Source organism: Haematobia irritans, chromosome 1 (assembly GCF_050003625.1).
Source record: "Haematobia irritans isolate KBUSLIRL chromosome 1, ASM5000362v1, whole genome shotgun sequence".
Classification (NCBI taxonomy): Eukaryota; Metazoa; Arthropoda; class Insecta; order Diptera; family Muscidae; genus Haematobia; species Haematobia irritans.
This window is the reverse complement of record NC_134397.1, coordinates 15,529,866-15,546,745: the sequence shown is the minus strand read 5'-3', so window position 1 is coordinate 15,546,745 and position 16,880 is coordinate 15,529,866. Positions and strand designations below refer to the sequence as shown.

The window sequence follows — 16,880 nt, the reverse complement described above, 5'->3', positions numbered from 1 at the left end:
ATGACATGAGACGGAGAAATCCGACTCCTCTCTTCAACCTAACCTAGCTGCTAAAATCGTCATATTCCACGATTATTTTTCTTTAATAATACATTTTAAAGAATATAAACTTTGTCAAACGTTTCTTGGGAAAATTCCCTAAGAAAAAGGTTATGATTTCATACAGTTTCCACTGATCCAATTTTGATCTTAGCGGCTAAACACGAACTTAATACCCACATTTAGATAAAAAGGAGCGCCACAGGTTCATATTGTACTCTCTTTAGCCCGAAATGAATCCCTAACGAAATTTCCTCTATAGTATACCCATAAACAATGCATAGCTACTTTTGCTAACGTATTTTTCGTTAGGACGATGTTATCGACTGTTTACACTTTTTCCCATAGGAAATACATGGCAAAAACAGCCTTATTGGCATGTAATAGGAATTTTCGTAAGAGCTGCATAGCAGGCTTTATAAATTGGCTCAGCCCACTCTTCCCTGATTCCCGCATCATGAAATGGTCAATATCTAAATTACAAAAATTGTAAGAAATGATAGCGACTAAAAAAATAGAGCATTTGAAAAATGTTTGAATTCAGCATGTTTTCAAAGGTTGCAAATTAAATCAAATGTTTACCTTTCATCCATGTTTTGTATGAGCGAATGTTTTAATTAATGTGTCGTTACGTTATTGCTTTACGTCACGTTATGAATCTCCAGCTGTCTTCGTGACTTCTGGAAGAAGAAGAAGAATTCTTTGTTTTGAAAGCAAACGGTCCCGATGATTGTTATCGATAACATCGATTAAGAACATATCTGTTTTGATTGGAATGCGGGACATACAATACGGCATTAGTTTAAATATTTAAATAAATGAACAATTGAAATGGACACTCCCGGAGTTAGTTTGTTTCAAGGTTCTGAGAACCTCAAAATTAATAGCACTTTGGAGAGACAAGAAGAGGAAGAGGAGTTAGAAGACCAACGTCGAAGGCAAGCAGAGGTATTTTCATTTTTCCGATATCAAAACAAAAAAATCAGATTAATTTCTATTTAGCTGGGTGCCCTTTTGGAAAATGGTTTTGAAGATTTGGATGATGATGAGGGAACAATTGATTCTACGACAAATTTTCATAGTGATCTGGGAGCAGATGATGATATGGGGGGTAATCGGGGGCAACATGTACCACTCCAATCGCATCCCTATGGGAATAACGTTTTTCAACAAAACCCTTTACCGGTGCCAGCAGCCGATCACTCTTCCTGCGAGAGGGAAATTCACAACCTTAAAATGGCATTAGAATCACGATCCCGAGAATTAGAGCATACACATGGTCTGTTAAAAGAAGAATACAAGACACGAAATGACTTGGAGAAAAAATTATCCATAACCGAAGCAGAACTGGATAGGGCTCTAGCAAATCGTAACAATTCCCACGAACTTTTGGTGGAATCAAAGGAGAAATGTTCAAACTTGGAGAGTATCATAGAGAAGTTGAAAGAGGAAAAGAAAAATGTGGAAATGGAAAATAATGCATTGTTGGGAAAATTGGAAACTTCCCAAATGCTATTGGCCGATGTCCAAAGAAAATATGACATGGTGGAGAGAGATATGAATAAGAATTCCCAACGTAATTTCGAAATGAAACAAAAACATATGGAAGATCTTCATCGGGCACAAATGGAGGTAGTGCAACAACAATTACAACAAGCTACCAATAAACTGGACAAAAAGTCTTCCGAACTGGAGAATTTGAATACCCGCTATCAGACACTACAACACAATCATGAAATGATGCTTTGTGATAAGGCCAGCAAAATTAATGACTTAAGCAAAGCCCTCGATCAATCACAGAAACGTTGTGAAGAGCTACTCTCGCGTCCGGATTATTTCCAAGAAAATGTACGTTTGCAAAAGCTGGTAGCAAGTCTGCAAGAGCAAATAAATGGTATGGAAAAAACCATATCCTCTTTAAGAGAACGCCTTGAGGTGACAACAGCTGAGCTGGATTTGATGGATAGTGTGTTGCATCAGCACAATATGGAAGATACACCACGTAGGCTAAGTCAAACCCAAGGGCGTGTCGTGGGTAGTACTCCACTAAATCCTGTAGATCGTGTGGGAAATCTAAAAGACGAATTGTATCGGGCCTTGGCAAATGTAAAGGCCAAAAGAGAGGAAGTCAAACGACTACAGCAAACCTTGGAAGAGAAACAGAATGATATACGTTGCCTGAAACAGGAAGAAAACAAAGCATTGGTTCAAATATCAACATTGAGGGAAGAGAATATACGTTTGGAAACTAAACTCAAAATCCTCGAAGAAGAATGTGAGTCTTTGAAAACATCCAAAGACACGAGTCACGAAGAAGACAATCAAATGCAAACATTAAAAAAGGAACTTGAAGATTTACGACAACAACATAATATCCTACAGCAAAAAACGGTATCCTTGGATCAGGAAAAACAGACACAAGAAGCCGAAAGAAAAAAACTTGATTTTCAAATTAAAAATTTGGAAATTGATTTGGAAGAATTGAAACAGGAACATGAGAGTCTTAAACTTAATCACGAGCAAACACAAAAGGAGAATATCGAACTTAAGAAAAGGCATACAGCCGACAACGTTCGTTTGGAATTGGAGAAACATAAATTTCTTCTCAAAGATGCCCAAGCTGAATGTGATCGCTTGAAAAATCTCTATGTTGAAATATCCAATGCTAAAGAGGCTTTAGCCTATGAAATGGATAAACTCTTAAAATCTGATCAAGTAAAAGAGCTACAAATGGCCAAAGAAAAGATAGCCCATCTACAGCGTTCTTTGCAATTGAACGAAGTTAAAACATCCGAATTATCCAAAATGTTGGAAACGGAAAAACTTTGCCATGAACGAGAATTAGTTGCACTTCGAGAGAAATTGGAAAAAGAGAAGCTAGAGACCACAAAAGCTACAAAAGAGGCGGCAAATGAATGTGCTAAATGTATGGATTATGTAGCGGAATTGACAAAGGTATGTAAAGTCTATGTTAGATATATTGAGACATCCATTGTTTTCGATTTTTCAAAGTAAACATCTTTCAAATTTTTCCAGAGTAAGATTTTCGAATTTTGAAACAGTCGACATTTTCCAAATTTAGAATAATTTCAAAGAGTTAATTATCGTGTAAGCGATTATTGAAAAATCGACTTTTCCCACTTTAATGCAAAAACGACTTTTCGATTTTTTCATTTACAGTCCGATTCTGTTCACTATAAAAGCAGATAACATATATATAGTTAGGAACTTACTGTTAAAAATTTTTCAGTTAAAGTTAACCGGAAAGAAGATATTTGCAATTTTATTTCTGTTAACTGGCAGTTAAAGCCTAACGGAGCTACATGAAATTGGCCGTTATATAATTATATTTTCCCCCCCAATATGGGAATATAAAAACGGGGTTTTCAATAATTTTAAAGAGTCGACTATCGCTTTTGCGACTACAGTGAAACCTCTCAAACTTCGATACTCTGAAAACCGAACACTTCCCAAACGTGTACTGTTGTCAGGGGACGTTTGCTATATTAAAACATTAAAATTAACCTCTCATAAGTGGACACCTCCTAAATGTGGAAAAATTTCAGGCGACCGTGAGTGTCCACCTTTCAGAGGTTTCACTGTATTGTAAAGTCGACTTTTTAGGTCGAGACCTTTTACTCTTACCTTTTTAACGAAAATTCGACTATTCAGTTTTTGCGTTAAAGTCGAATAGTCGATTTTGACCAACATCAGATTTCGATTAGTCGATTTGTCTTGATTTTCGAAAAAAAACTGTTTCTCAAATTTTAAGATTACAAAAAGTATTTTTTATTTTTTTCAATTAGTTGTCAAGTCAATTTTCGACTTTTTTATCGCTACGATAATTCAAGCTTTTAAAATTTCTCTCTATCGTTTTAGTTTGAAATTCAAAATCTAAAGCTAACAAATGTGAATGCCGTCTCTAAAAAAGAAATCCATGAACTTAAAGAAGAGTTGAAAACTTCCAAAGATCATATTGCCGAACTTAATGAACAATTAAAGCTAAGCGATAAACAAGAACAACTCATTAAAGAACTAAAGACAAAAGCAGCACAATTTGAAGAATACATAAAATCGCAAAGCTCTTCGGAACTCTCGCAAAACTCTTCATCGCGTAGCGCAAAACAATTAAGTGACAAAAGTGTTACAACTTCACCCGAATTGGAAAGAAATGAAACGAAAAAAATTGAAGCACGTATACGCGATGAAATGGCAAAAATATTTGCTGTAGAATTGAAAAAAATCCAATTAAAATTGCAAGAAACTCAAGAGCAAAGTATATGTCTACAAAGAGAATATCAACATGTTAATGCCGAGCTGCAAAAGCGTCAATTCGAAGTGGAACAATTAAAACAAGCCATTTTATTGGAACGTGAAAATATCGAGGAAATACTTAAGCAAAAAGATGAAGAACATATGGATGTAATAAAAAAGCATAATGTTGCACTTCAAAGAGGCCGCGATGAATTGCAAATGAAAGCACAAAAAATTAAGGATCTAACAAATGAATTAAACGAACGACAACAACAAATCGAAGCTGAACGTCAATCCATGAAGGCTGTAATGAAGCAATGGGAGGAGCAAAGAAAATCGCTCGATGCTGTGGAAATGGAATGGAAACAAAAATTTCTTGATTTGCAGAAAGCGCATGAGGTTTCCATGGCCTCGTGGCAAAGTAAATATAATTCTGCAAAAAGGACGGCAGCCAATTATAAGGTGAGTTAAAGAGTTGAAATTTTGAAAATGGAAAAAAAGAGTCAGAAGTGGTAATGCCAAAAAACAAAAAAAAAAAAAAACATTTTCATATATTACCACAAAGAAATGCTGCAAAGATTTTATATAGAAATAAAAATTTGTAAAAAATTTCAATAGAAATAATATTATTGCAAAAAATTTTCTATAGATATAAAATTTTGCAAAAATTATCTATACAAATAAAATTTTCCAAAAATTTTCTAGAGAAATAAAATTTTGCAAAAAATTTCAATAGAAATAAAATTATGCAAAAAATTTCTATAGAAATACAATTTTGCAACAAATTTCTATAGAAATAAAATTTTGCAAAAATTTTCTATAGAAATAAATTTTTAGAAAATTTTCTATTAAAATAAAATTTTGCAAAAATTTTCTATAGCACTAAAATTTTCTATAAAATAAAAATTTTGTGAAAATTTTCTATAGAAACAAAATTTTGACCAAATTTTCTATTGAAATTAAATTTTTGTAAAAATTTTCTAAAGAACTAAAATTTTGCAAAAATGTTCTATAAAAATTAAAATTTATGAAAAATTTCTATAGAAATAAAATTTTGATCAAATTTTCTAAGAAATAAAATTTTGGCAAAATTTTCTAGAGAAAATATTTTTTTTTTGTTTTGTTATTGTTGGTTTTAATCATTGTTGTTCTTTGTGATTTCAGCTTAAAACCATGCATTGACATAAGCCGGCTATCGTGGAAACCTTTTTTCGGAAGGTTCAAGTGTGGTTTACTTTTGGGTTTAGTGAACTGCCTGAATTTATTCTGATAATTGGTTGATAGTTTTGCTGCAAGTCGAGGATGCTGATGAGGAATGTGGTAATTCCGAAACGGGCGTCCATCCAACCATCTTGCAGTCTATAGGGCTTTGCCCAAATAAATTTGACAAACATTATTTTCCTCTGTTGGTTAAGCTACACTTGTAGTTTAGTCAATACATGGTTTTAAGCTGAAATCAAAAACAACAGCAATGATTAACGAAAATAAATTTTGACAAAATTTTCTATAGAAATAAAATTTTGACAACATTTTTTATCGAAATAAAATTTTTACAATATTTTCTATATAGAAAAAAATTTACAAAGTTTTCTATAGAAATAAAATTTTGACAAAATTTTCAATAGAAATAAAATTTTTACAAAATTTTCAATAGAAATAAAATTTTGGCAAAATTTTCTATAGAGAAATAAAATTTTGGCAATATTTTCTGTAGAGAAATAAAATTTTGACAAAATTTTCTATAAAAATAAAATTTTGGATCAATTTTTCTATAGAAATAAAATTTTTACAAAATTTGCTATAGAAATAAAATTTTGACAAAATTTTCTATAGAAATAAAATTTTGACAAAATTTTCTATAGAAATAAAACGTTGACAAAATTTTCTATAGAAATAAAATTTTGACAAAATTTTCTATAGAAATAAAATTTTGACTAAATTTTCTATAGAAATAAAATTTTGACAAAATTTTCTATAGAAATAAAATTTTGACAAAATTTTCCATAGAAATAAAATTTTGACAAAATTTTCTATAGAAATAAAATTTTGACAAAATTTTCTATAGAAATAAAATTTTGACAAAATGTTCTATATAAATAAAATTTTGGAACAATTTTTCTATAGAGAAATACAATTTTGACAAAATTTTGTATAAAAATAAAATGTTGACAAAATTTTCTATAGAAATAAAATTTTGACAAAATTTGCTAATAAATAAAATTTTGCGAAAATTTTCTATAGAAATAAATTTTTGACAAAATTTTCTATAGAAATAAAATTTTGACAAAATTTGCTATATAAATAAAATTTTGCGAAAATTTTCTATAGAAATAAAATTTTGACAAAATTTTCTATAGAAATAACATTTTGACAAAATTTTCTATATAAATAGAGTAGTAGAGTAGTTTTTGAAAGAGAGAAAGTACGTATCATAAAGTGGTGTTATTTATATACATTTTTTTTAAATAAGTTTTAGTTTTATTTATTTATTTTATTTTATTTATTTTTTTTTCTTTAATGTATATCTTTTTGTAATTATGCTTTTTTGTTGTATAGGTTATATGTTTTGTTTTATTTGTTTATTTATATTTTATATACTTTATGTTATATTTTGTAATATGTGTCCAAATATTTATAATTTTAATTTTATTATACATTATAATAGAGTAGTATCCTGTTGTTGTATTATTGTTAGTATATTAATGTTAGAAATAAGAGAATTGTTTTGAGTAGTATTTAAAATGTTGATTTAAGTAACTGTATAAGGCCTTTGTAAGGCTTAGTTACATATGAAAATAAAATAAATTAAATTAAAATTAAATTAAATTAAATTAAATTATGGAACAATTTTTCTTTCTATAGAAATAATGTTTTTTTCTCATTTCTTAATTTTTTCATTTCTAAATTTATAGCGTTACTCTGAAGACAAAGAAGCTCATATGCTTAAAGAATATGACCGATTGAAATTTGAATATGATACGAGTTTGGCTAAAATTGAAGCTCGCATGAACGAAAATTATGAAAAGAAAAGCAAAGAGGTAAATATTATGCAATTTTGTAATACATTTAGAAAAACTTAAATATGGATTTTAATTTCATTTGTTTTAGCTTCTACAAGCCCTTAGTGATAAAAATGTCAATAGCCGTAATAATAAAGAGAACACGGCTAGCAATTAATAATGAGAATTTAAATTATTTAGATTATAATTATATTTATACATTATACATAGAGGAATTTTATATACTTATATTTAATAACTGTAAACAAGAGAATAGTATTATTCAAGCACTGGACTGCTCTATTCCATCGAATAATTAATTGTTAAATTTATAATTAATTGTTTTGTATATGTTATTCGATTTATTGTTTGTTTTCTTCTAATTCAGCATTGCTTATTTGCTTTAAGATATGTATTAGGTTTTTAATATATCACAAATATGTCTCTTACACTATATTGAATATTTCCAATATGAAATTCTCTTTGACTGATGGCGTGCCACTAATATACATTAAGAAATAATGGAAAATAAAAAAGAAAACAAATCAACTGTAAATATTTTATTAATATTTATTATTATTGTTTATGTTGAATTTCGTAGAGAGAGAGAGAATGTCATATATCGATATATCAGTTAGCATACCTGATTGAGTTGAAGAACTATGAAAAGACTTTTCCGAATACCCAATATTAATACTAAACAAACAATTAAGGTAAGTCTAAAGACGGGAGGGTCCGACTATGTCATACACTGTACCACTTTGTAGATCTACATTTTCGATATATATGAACTGATTTCAACCATATTTGGTACACGTTACGACTCTACCAATTGTACTCCTTGTGTAAAATTTAAATCGAATCAGGGTAAAACTCTGGGTAATGGGGCCATGTAAGTACATATCGGGCGAAAGATATATATGGGTACTATATCTTAATCTGAAACGATTGCTTCTAAAAATCAACTATTTTGAAGTTTTTGATTAAATTTTTGTGGTTAGTATGAAAAAATGTTTTTTCTTCGAATGAATGAATAATGATCCGTTCTATTAGCGACATTTTTTGGGTCTTTCAAAAAAATAAAAATTTTAAAGATATTAATTATAAAAATTTTGTCAAAATTTTATTTCTATAGAAAATTTTCTCAAAATTTTATTTCTATAGAAATTTTGGTCAAAATGTTACTTCTATTGAAAATTTGGTCAAAATTTTATTTAACTATAGAAAAGTTTATCAAAATTTTATTTAATTATAGAAATGTTCAAAATTTTATTTCTATAGAAAAATTGGTAAACATTTTATTTTATAGAAAATTTGGTAAAAATTTTATTTTATAGAAAATTTTCTCAAAATTTTATTTCTATAGAAAATTGTTGCAAAATTTTATTTCTATAGAAAATTTTCTTATTTTTTTTTCTATAGAAAATTTTTGCAAAATTTTATTTTGAAGTTTTTGATTAAATTTTTGTGGTTAGTATGAAAAAATGTTTTTTCTTCGAATGAATGAATAATGATCCGTTCTATAAGCGACATTTTTTGGGTCTTTCAAAAAAATAAAAATTTTAAAGATATTAATTATAAAAATTTTGTCAAAATTTTATTTCTATAGAAAATTTTCTCAAAATTTTATTTCTCTAGAAATTTTGGTCAAAATGTTATTTCTATTGAAAATTTGGTCAAAATTTTATTTAACTATAGAAAAGTTTATCAAAATTTTTTAATTATAGAAATGTTCAAAATTTTATTTCTATAGAAAAATTAGTAAACATTTTATTTTATAGAAAATTTGGTAAAAATTTTATTTTATAGAAAATTTTCTCAAAATGTTATTTCTATAGAAAATGTTTGCAAAAGTTTATTTCTATAGAAAATTTTTGCAAAATTTTATTTCTATAGAAAATTTTTGCAAAATTTTATTTTATAGAAAATTGTTGCAAAATATTATTTCTATAGAAAATGAAATAAAATTTTGACAAAATTTTTTTTTCTATAGAAAATTTTTGTCAAAATTTTATATCCATTGGAAATTTTGTCAAAATTTTATTTCCATAGAAAATTTTGTCAAATTTTTATTTATCAGTTTTTATTCCGTAATACTAAGCCTTCATAGCCAAATACATTTGTATTACAAAGTTTTAATAATCTGAATTGGATCTGAATGTAATAAATTTAAATACAATTAGAAATTATAAACTAAAAATATAATCTAACGATTTAATCATGATTGGCTCCTCAGTCATATGTAATGAAAAGAAAGAAATGTATACAAAAAATAAATCTCATTAGCAATCATGTACCAGCAACACTACGAATCAGAAAAGTTTCTGAATACTTTAATACGAAACACATTATTCGAGTGTGAGAAAATGCGCGTTCCACAAGTAAGGCATTCCAACATCTGGCCACACGAACCAAAAATGACCTTTCAAAAACAGATTTGTGAATAAGTGGTATAATAATCTGAGTATTCCTACTGGAACGTGAAAAGCTAAACCAATTATAAAAGGGGACGGGTACACCCCCTTTAACAATCTTTTAGAAAAGAAAAATACTCCTCCAATCAAGAAATTGCTCAAAATTAACTCCTAAGCAGTCTTTTGTAAATCCCGATATATGTTCCCTCAAGCGCAGGTTATAGACAAATCGAACAACAGAGTTAAATAAACGCTTCAATCTACTAATGTAGCAGTCTAATGTCCCAGATACTATTTCTAGCCTTCGTCTTAGACGGATTTATCATAAGATTATTTCGAGATGACCAATCTAGGGCTTGGTTCAAGCATAAATTTATATTATGTTCGGGAGCCACCGTGGTGCAATGGTTAGCATGCCCGCCTTGCATACACAAGCGGTGGATTTTCCCACCTCAGTAATACTGGTGACATTTCTGAGGGTTTCAAAGCTTCTCTAATTGGATTCACTGCAATGTGGAACGCCGTTCGGACTCGGCTATAAAAAGGAGGTCCCTTGTCATTGAGCTCAACATGGAATCGGACAGCACTCAGTGATAAGAGAGAAGTTCACCAATGTGGTATCACAATGGACTGAATAGTCTAAGTGAGCCTGATACATCGGGCTTCCACGTAACCTATATTATGTTCTAGAAGTGGAATAAATTAACGGGAGCAACTAAAATAGAGGAATACATCATCTGCATACAGAAACACTTTACATAGATTAGTATCAAGATATTTATAAATATCATTTATGTACAGAATAAAAAGGAGAGACCCTACGACCGAACCCTGTGGAACCCCCATTTTCAAAGAACGTATAGATGATGAGGCGCCATAAACTGGAATCTATTCTGCATGTAAGACATCAAAAGCCTGCAGGCAGACTTAGAAAATCCAAAATCACTCCTAAGTTTACCAACCATGGTAGCATGACATATCGAGTCAAATGCTTTAGACAAATCAAGGGAAACCAAAGCTCCAATCCTATTATCGTTAAGGTCTTTCCTCACAGTCTCAGTAATATGCAACAACAGAGATGTGGTACTATGACCACAACGAAAAGCATATTGTGATTCAAGAGAATATAATACAGAATCTGGTTTTTCAAAATGTGCTAAAAAAAACCTTAAAAAAAACGGGAATCCTCAAGACCCTTAATAGCAGAACATTTAGGAATAGGCACGACTCGAGCAGTTTTCCATACATCAGGAAATACAGATGTCATTATTATTGCATTGAACCATATTAAGAATCAAATCAGCCACATAAGGATATATGAGGAATTTGATAGAAATATTATATTATATTTCTATAGAAATTTTTGTAAAAATTTTATTCCTATAGAAAATTTTGTAAACATTTTATATATTTTATTTATTTTATATAAACTTTTGAGAAAATGTTATTTCTAGAGAAATTTTTTTTCAAAATTTTTTTTCTACATATAATTCGTTTTGCAATGATTCGGTTTAGTTTTATTACATTCCTTTATCGCAAATCTATATTATGTTTGGGAGTAAGGTTAGGTTAGGTTGTAGACTGTGACATCAATTTTTGTGTTGAAATTGATATCCACTTAGACCAGTATAGGTCCATTGTGATTCGTCGATGTGATCTTTCCATCCTCTTCATTCCGATGCGGTCCGCTTTGTCCCAGAGCTTTCTCCTGCTCGTTCTCTTTGAAAGAAATCTCAGAACAACCAACCAGAGGCCCTGATGAATGCAAGTATGTTCCTTAAGCTGCCCTCCGGCAGATCAGTGAGAGCCTGAAAGAAAAAGGAGCCCAGTATCTTGTTTCTTCTAAAGGATAAAGCTGGACACAGGCACAGGAAGTGGTAACATACGAGTCCTCCGTGACTTCCGGGTCCAGGCACCATCTACAGATATCATCGTCTTTAAGTCTTATTCTTACCATGTGTTTCCCAAGTGTGTTATGTCCTGTTATGATACCAATCAGTGGCCGCAATTCTTCTCTGTTCAACGACATCAAAATTTCGCAGTTCCTACATTTCTTTTCGTCCCATATCAACTTGGTTTGCTCGCAACCAACCGAAGAAACCCAGCGTCTTCCTGTAATGATAAGATGATAGTGGAGGAAAAACGTCCGCTAGGACATTATTCGTTGCAAGAGCGCCCTCCTTAGCCAGCACATCCGCTTCCTCGTTTCCTATTATCCCATAGTGCCCAGGTACCCAGCACAGAGTTATATTATGCTGTTCAGTGATAACCTTGAGTTCTCTACGACAGCGGCTGACTAGCTTAGACCTTATGTCAGCACTGCACAATGCCTTTATAGCTGCTTGACTGTCGATGAAGAAGCTGATATCGCTTCTGAATAACGGCCTCATCAACAGTGACTCAGCAGCCTGTGTGATCGCAGAAATCGCAGCCTGAAAAATACTGCAATCACTATCCAGCGTGTAAGACTCCCTTATTTCTAGTTCACTGCAATAGATTCCGTTGCCCGTTCCTTCCTCCATCTTTGATCCGTCCGTATACATGTTCAGGGTTCCGAAGGGTATCCTCCTGTCTTCCCACTCCTCTATACTTGGAATAATGTATGTCAGTTTGTTATGATAAACATGCTCCGTGGCCATATGGTCCGTCTCTCTATACTGCCCGGCCAGAATCTCAGTATGCCTGCAGGCTGTCCTCTCCAGCGTGTTCAAGCTCTTAAGTCTCAGAAGTGCCAGTTCCGCAGTCTTCTTTACGTGTGAATCGAGTGGGATAACTTCCATCAGTACCTCCAAAGCGTCAGTGGTTGTGGTCACCATAGCGCCTGTCATGTAAATAAGTGTAGTCCTATTTATCCTATTTATTCTCGACAAATGATTTTGGTGGTTCACGTTTGTCCACCAAACATGACAACCATATGTGGCCATAGGTCTTACAACCGCCGTATAAAGCCAGCCAAAAAGTGAAGGCCTCATTCCCCATCTCTGCCCGACCAATTTCTGGCACGAGTATAATGCCGCATAGGCCCTCTTTATGCGATCCGCAGTATTCTCCATCCAGTTTAGTTTGGAATCCAAAAGAACTACCTTGCTGATTTCGAGAGGGTCGGCTTCGTGCCCTGGAATTCAGGCGACTTGTAACCGACAACCTTTCTCCTCCTGGTGAACAGTACCAGCTCCGTCTTTCCAGGGTTCACCCCTAATCCGCATCCTAGTGTCCACTCCGAAGGATACTGCAAAGACCCGCTCAGCACATCCAAAATCGAGTTCAGGGGAAATTCCCCGATACCATTATCACAATGTCATCAGCGTATGCCACTACCTTGATGCCCCTACTGGTCAGCCCAATCAATACCTCGTTCACCACCAGTAGCCATGTTTGGGAGTAAATACCCACATTATTCGGCGACAAGTTACAGCGTTCCCTTTGTTGATAATAAAATTATAACATTTGTGTTTACCCTATATAATATTCGAGAAGAAAAACACTTTTCATATTGTATATATTAGTTTTTATTCTCGGCTTCGATTATATATGTATTGAGAGATATTTTTTTTAAATAATTTTAATCACATTCTGATCTAAAAATTATAAAATACAATACAATTGATTCAGTTCAGTTTATACGATATTTTTTTATTGAATTTTTGTTTAGTTTGTTGATGCATTTATCTGTGGTTTTCGAATTCGACTAGATTGATTAATCAGGATATACTACCGAAAACGGAAGGGTATACAAATTTAAAATTGGGAAAAGTAACAATTTGTATTTTTGTTTTGGAATTTTAAAAATTAGGTTATTGTAAACCGATATCTCAGTTGCTTACTCACGAAAGGGATTTCGAACATTTCAATATTTTCATGAAATTTAAATATTCAACATAGTTACTTTTTTTGAAAACCATAGATATATGCACGAGATGATAAAGAGTGAGAGAAATAGGTGAATTGATTTTATCAATATTTTTCGGGTGGTTACAATTGCTATTATCTATTTTTAGATGTATGCATACTTAGTAAATTCAAATAAAAACCTTTATTCAATTCATTTTTATACAATTGAATAATTTTAAAATATAAAAAAATATATATTCAAAGAATATTTTCTAAATAATTCATACTTACGCGCATCACTTGAACTTTAACGAATACAATAAGCTTCTATTTTCCCATCCTTACCTTCACAATTCATAGTTGTCTATAACAATTTTTTTTTTGTAATAAGTTTTTAGATGCTTTTTAGACCACACAATATGATATGTTAAATGAAAATTTACTAGAAATGATTATAAATGATCTAACTACTTCAAATAACTTATAGGATATGTAAAAAACAGAAAAATGGAATGATTCTTAAATTTTGAAAACACATCACATCATTTTTTAATTAGTATAAATGAGATTTGAATAATAATACGGATAACTAATTTTTACAAATAGGTAGGATTAGTTTTTCCTCCTGGGGCCTAATCAGGGAATTCATCAACTGGCAAATTTCGAAATGAAATAATTGTCTAATTGTTATATTTTTGTCATAAAAATATGGAAAAAAATAAAAAAGGCAGGCTGAAGCTCATATATACTCCATAATAGATTTAAAATTGACAAACTTATAACCTTACGAAAGTTCGAATTAAGGGCTACATACACAGACAACAAATGTTACCAAAATATTTCCAATTAAAAAATTATTTGATATAATTAACTTTTTAAACAAACTATAGAAATTTTTTAAAATTTTATTTCTATAGAAATTTTTGTCAAAATTTTATTTCTATAGAAAATTTTGTCAAAATTGTATTTCTATAGAAAATTTTGTCAAAATTTTATTTCTATATAAAATTTTGTTAAAATTTTATTTCTATAGAAAATTTTGTTAAAATTTTATTTCTATAGAAAATTTTGTCAAAATTTTATTTCTATAGAAAATTTTGTCAATATTTATTTTTTATACAAAATTTTGTCAAAATTTTTATTTCTATAGAAAATTTTGTTAAAATTTTATTTCTATAGAAAATTTTCTCAAAATTTTATTTTTATACAAAATTTTGTCAAAAATTTTATTTATATAGAAAATTTTGTCAAAATTTTATTTCTATAGAAATTTTTGTCAAAATTTTATTTCTATAGAAAATTTTTGCAGTATTTTATTTCTATAGAAAATTTTCTCAAAATGTTATTTCTATAGAAAATTTTTGCAATATTTTATTTCTATAGAAAATTTTCTCAAAATTTTATTTCTATAGAAAATTTTGTCAAAATTTTATTTCTAAAGAAAATTTTCTCAAAATTTTATTTCTATAGAAAATTTTGTCAAAATTTTATTTCTATAGAAAATTTTGTCAAAATTTTATTTCTATAGAAAATTTTCTCAAAATTTTATTTCTATAGAAAATTTTCTCAAAATGTTATTTCTATAGAAAATTTTGTCAAAATTTTATTTCTATAGAAAATTTTCTCAACATTTTATTTCTATAGAACATTTTTGCAGTATTTTATTTCTATAGAAAATTTTCTCAAAATGTTATTTCTATAGAAAATTTTTGCAATATTTTATTTCTATAGAAACTTTTTGCAAAATTTTATTTCTTTAGAAATGTTTGTCAACATTTTATTTCTACAGAAAATTTTTGCAAAATTTTATTTCTATAGAGAAATTTCTCAAGACTTTATTTATATAGAAAATTTTCTCAAAATTTTATTTCTATAGAACATTTTCTCAAAATTTGTTTTCTATAGAGAAGTTTCTCAAAATTTTATTACTATAGAAAATTTTCCCAAAATTTTATTTTGTTTTGCAAAAACGACCATTTTAGGTAGAATTCTACCAACTGTGGCAACCGTGCTCTGGGGAGATGCGTATGAATTTGCGACCGATTTGACCGTGAGTTTATATTGTATTATTGCTAATTCTTTTTTTTATATTGAAAAATGGGGTATTTAAGATTTTTTTATACAATTTTGTAATATCTTGAGGGGGAACCACTTCGGCCGGTTTTTCTAATATACTTAAATCTTTAGAAAAGTTTACTTCAAATCTCTAGAAAACTATTTTTATAAAAAAATCTTTTAAGCTTACTTTTCAATGTCTTAACGATCGATCTTCTATGTCCTTATATTATTTAATTTGTAATTTTTTTAATATTCTAATAAGACTTATTCACGACACAGTTTCATAACATACCAGCTAACTTATATTGATTTTTTAACAACTTTTAAATAGACATTAACTTTGAAATTTTTAAAATTGTTTATGAAACCATTCAAAATTTTTTTAAAGGTATCAATGTTTTGATTGAAAATATTTTGAATTTTTAATTTAATCTATTTGTTTTTGGGATTTTAAGAGATTAACATATAAACTGTAAAATATCAATGAAGTTTTGATAGAATTTCATATTATGAAATTTTTAAATTATGATTTTTTTGGGCTACCAAAATTAGAATTTAGAATTTAATTTAAAATAAATATTATGAATATTTATTTAAAAGAAGTATTATCTAAAGAAAGAGCTTGAATAATTTTTTTATTATCTTTTTTACATTTCAAATCACTGTGATGTGTAATCAAATTTTTATTTAAGGATTTTTATTAGAATATATAATTTTTCTTTCGATTTTCTACGATTTACAAAATAAAACTAAAACAAATATATTCTGACAAAAATGTTTAAAAATATTTTTTTGTAATATATATTATGTGAACACTTAATGTAATGTTATATTCTTACAATCTGTAATGAACAAAACGAGAAAACCCTAAATTAAAAAAATAACTTTTAATAATTTACATACATTTTTGTTTTTAAATAGAGTATATATGTTCTATATTATATGTGCACAATGAGACCTTATATTGTATATATTATTATTATTACATGTTTTTTTTCATGAAAATAAGGAACGTAACAAAAACTTTACAAAAACGATACGAGTGTGTACCAATACAAAGATTTGCTACTTTTCGCAATGAAAAATAACCCGCATACTATTATGAATATATATATAAAAAGTATGCATATATTTAATAGTATTTCATATAATATTTTCGAATAGAAATGTTAGCACCAGGAGAAAAAGGGACTTTTATTTTGGAAGCGCTGTGTAAAAGAGAAAAAGCCACGTGATGCCCTGGATCTGAAAGTAAAATCGAAAGTGAATAAAAAAAACAAGAATT

At 29.3% G+C, this 16,880-nt stretch overlaps 2 protein-coding genes across 5 annotated transcripts in view; one reads left to right on the top strand and one right to left on the bottom strand.

Moving 5' to 3' along the window:
• The first annotated feature begins 777 nt into the window (after positions 1-777).
• On the top strand, positions 778-7,848 carry asl (chromosome segregation ATPase asterless). The gene is made up of 5 exons (XM_075289360.1): positions 778-987; positions 1,042-2,994; positions 3,919-4,755; positions 7,206-7,331; positions 7,402-7,848. Exons 1-5 carry the CDS (start codon positions 871-873, stop codon positions 7,468-7,470), a joined length of 3,102 nt encoding a protein of 1,033 aa, XP_075145475.1. The 5' UTR covers positions 778-870; the 3' UTR covers positions 7,471-7,848.
• Positions 7,849-16,545: 8,697 nt separating this feature from the next.
• Positions 16,546-16,880, bottom strand: part of Pi4KIIalpha (phosphatidylinositol 4-kinase II alpha) — a 29,180-nt gene continuing 28,845 nt past the window's right edge. For all 4 annotated transcript variants that reach the window (XM_075289356.1, XM_075289357.1, XM_075289359.1 and 1 more), the window contains one exon: positions 16,546-16,840. In XM_075289356.1, the coding sequence (XP_075145471.1) occupies positions 16,765-16,840 (76 nt within the window). In that variant the 3' untranslated portion in view covers positions 16,546-16,764. The remainder of the gene's footprint in view (positions 16,841-16,880) is intronic.

Bases quoted from the DNA above. Each gene is read 5' to 3' on its own strand.
- asl (XM_075289360.1), top strand. From the start codon at position 871: ATGGACACTCCCGGAGTTAGTTTGTTTCAAGGTTCTGAGAACCTCAAA. The intron at 988-1,041 runs GTATTTTCATTT...ATTTCTATTTAG, and splicing joins AACGTCGAAGGCAAGCAGAG to CTGGGTGCCCTTTTGGAAAA. The intron at 4,756-7,205 runs GTGAGTTAAAGA...CTAAATTTATAG, and splicing joins GGACGGCAGCCAATTATAAG to CGTTACTCTGAAGACAAAGA.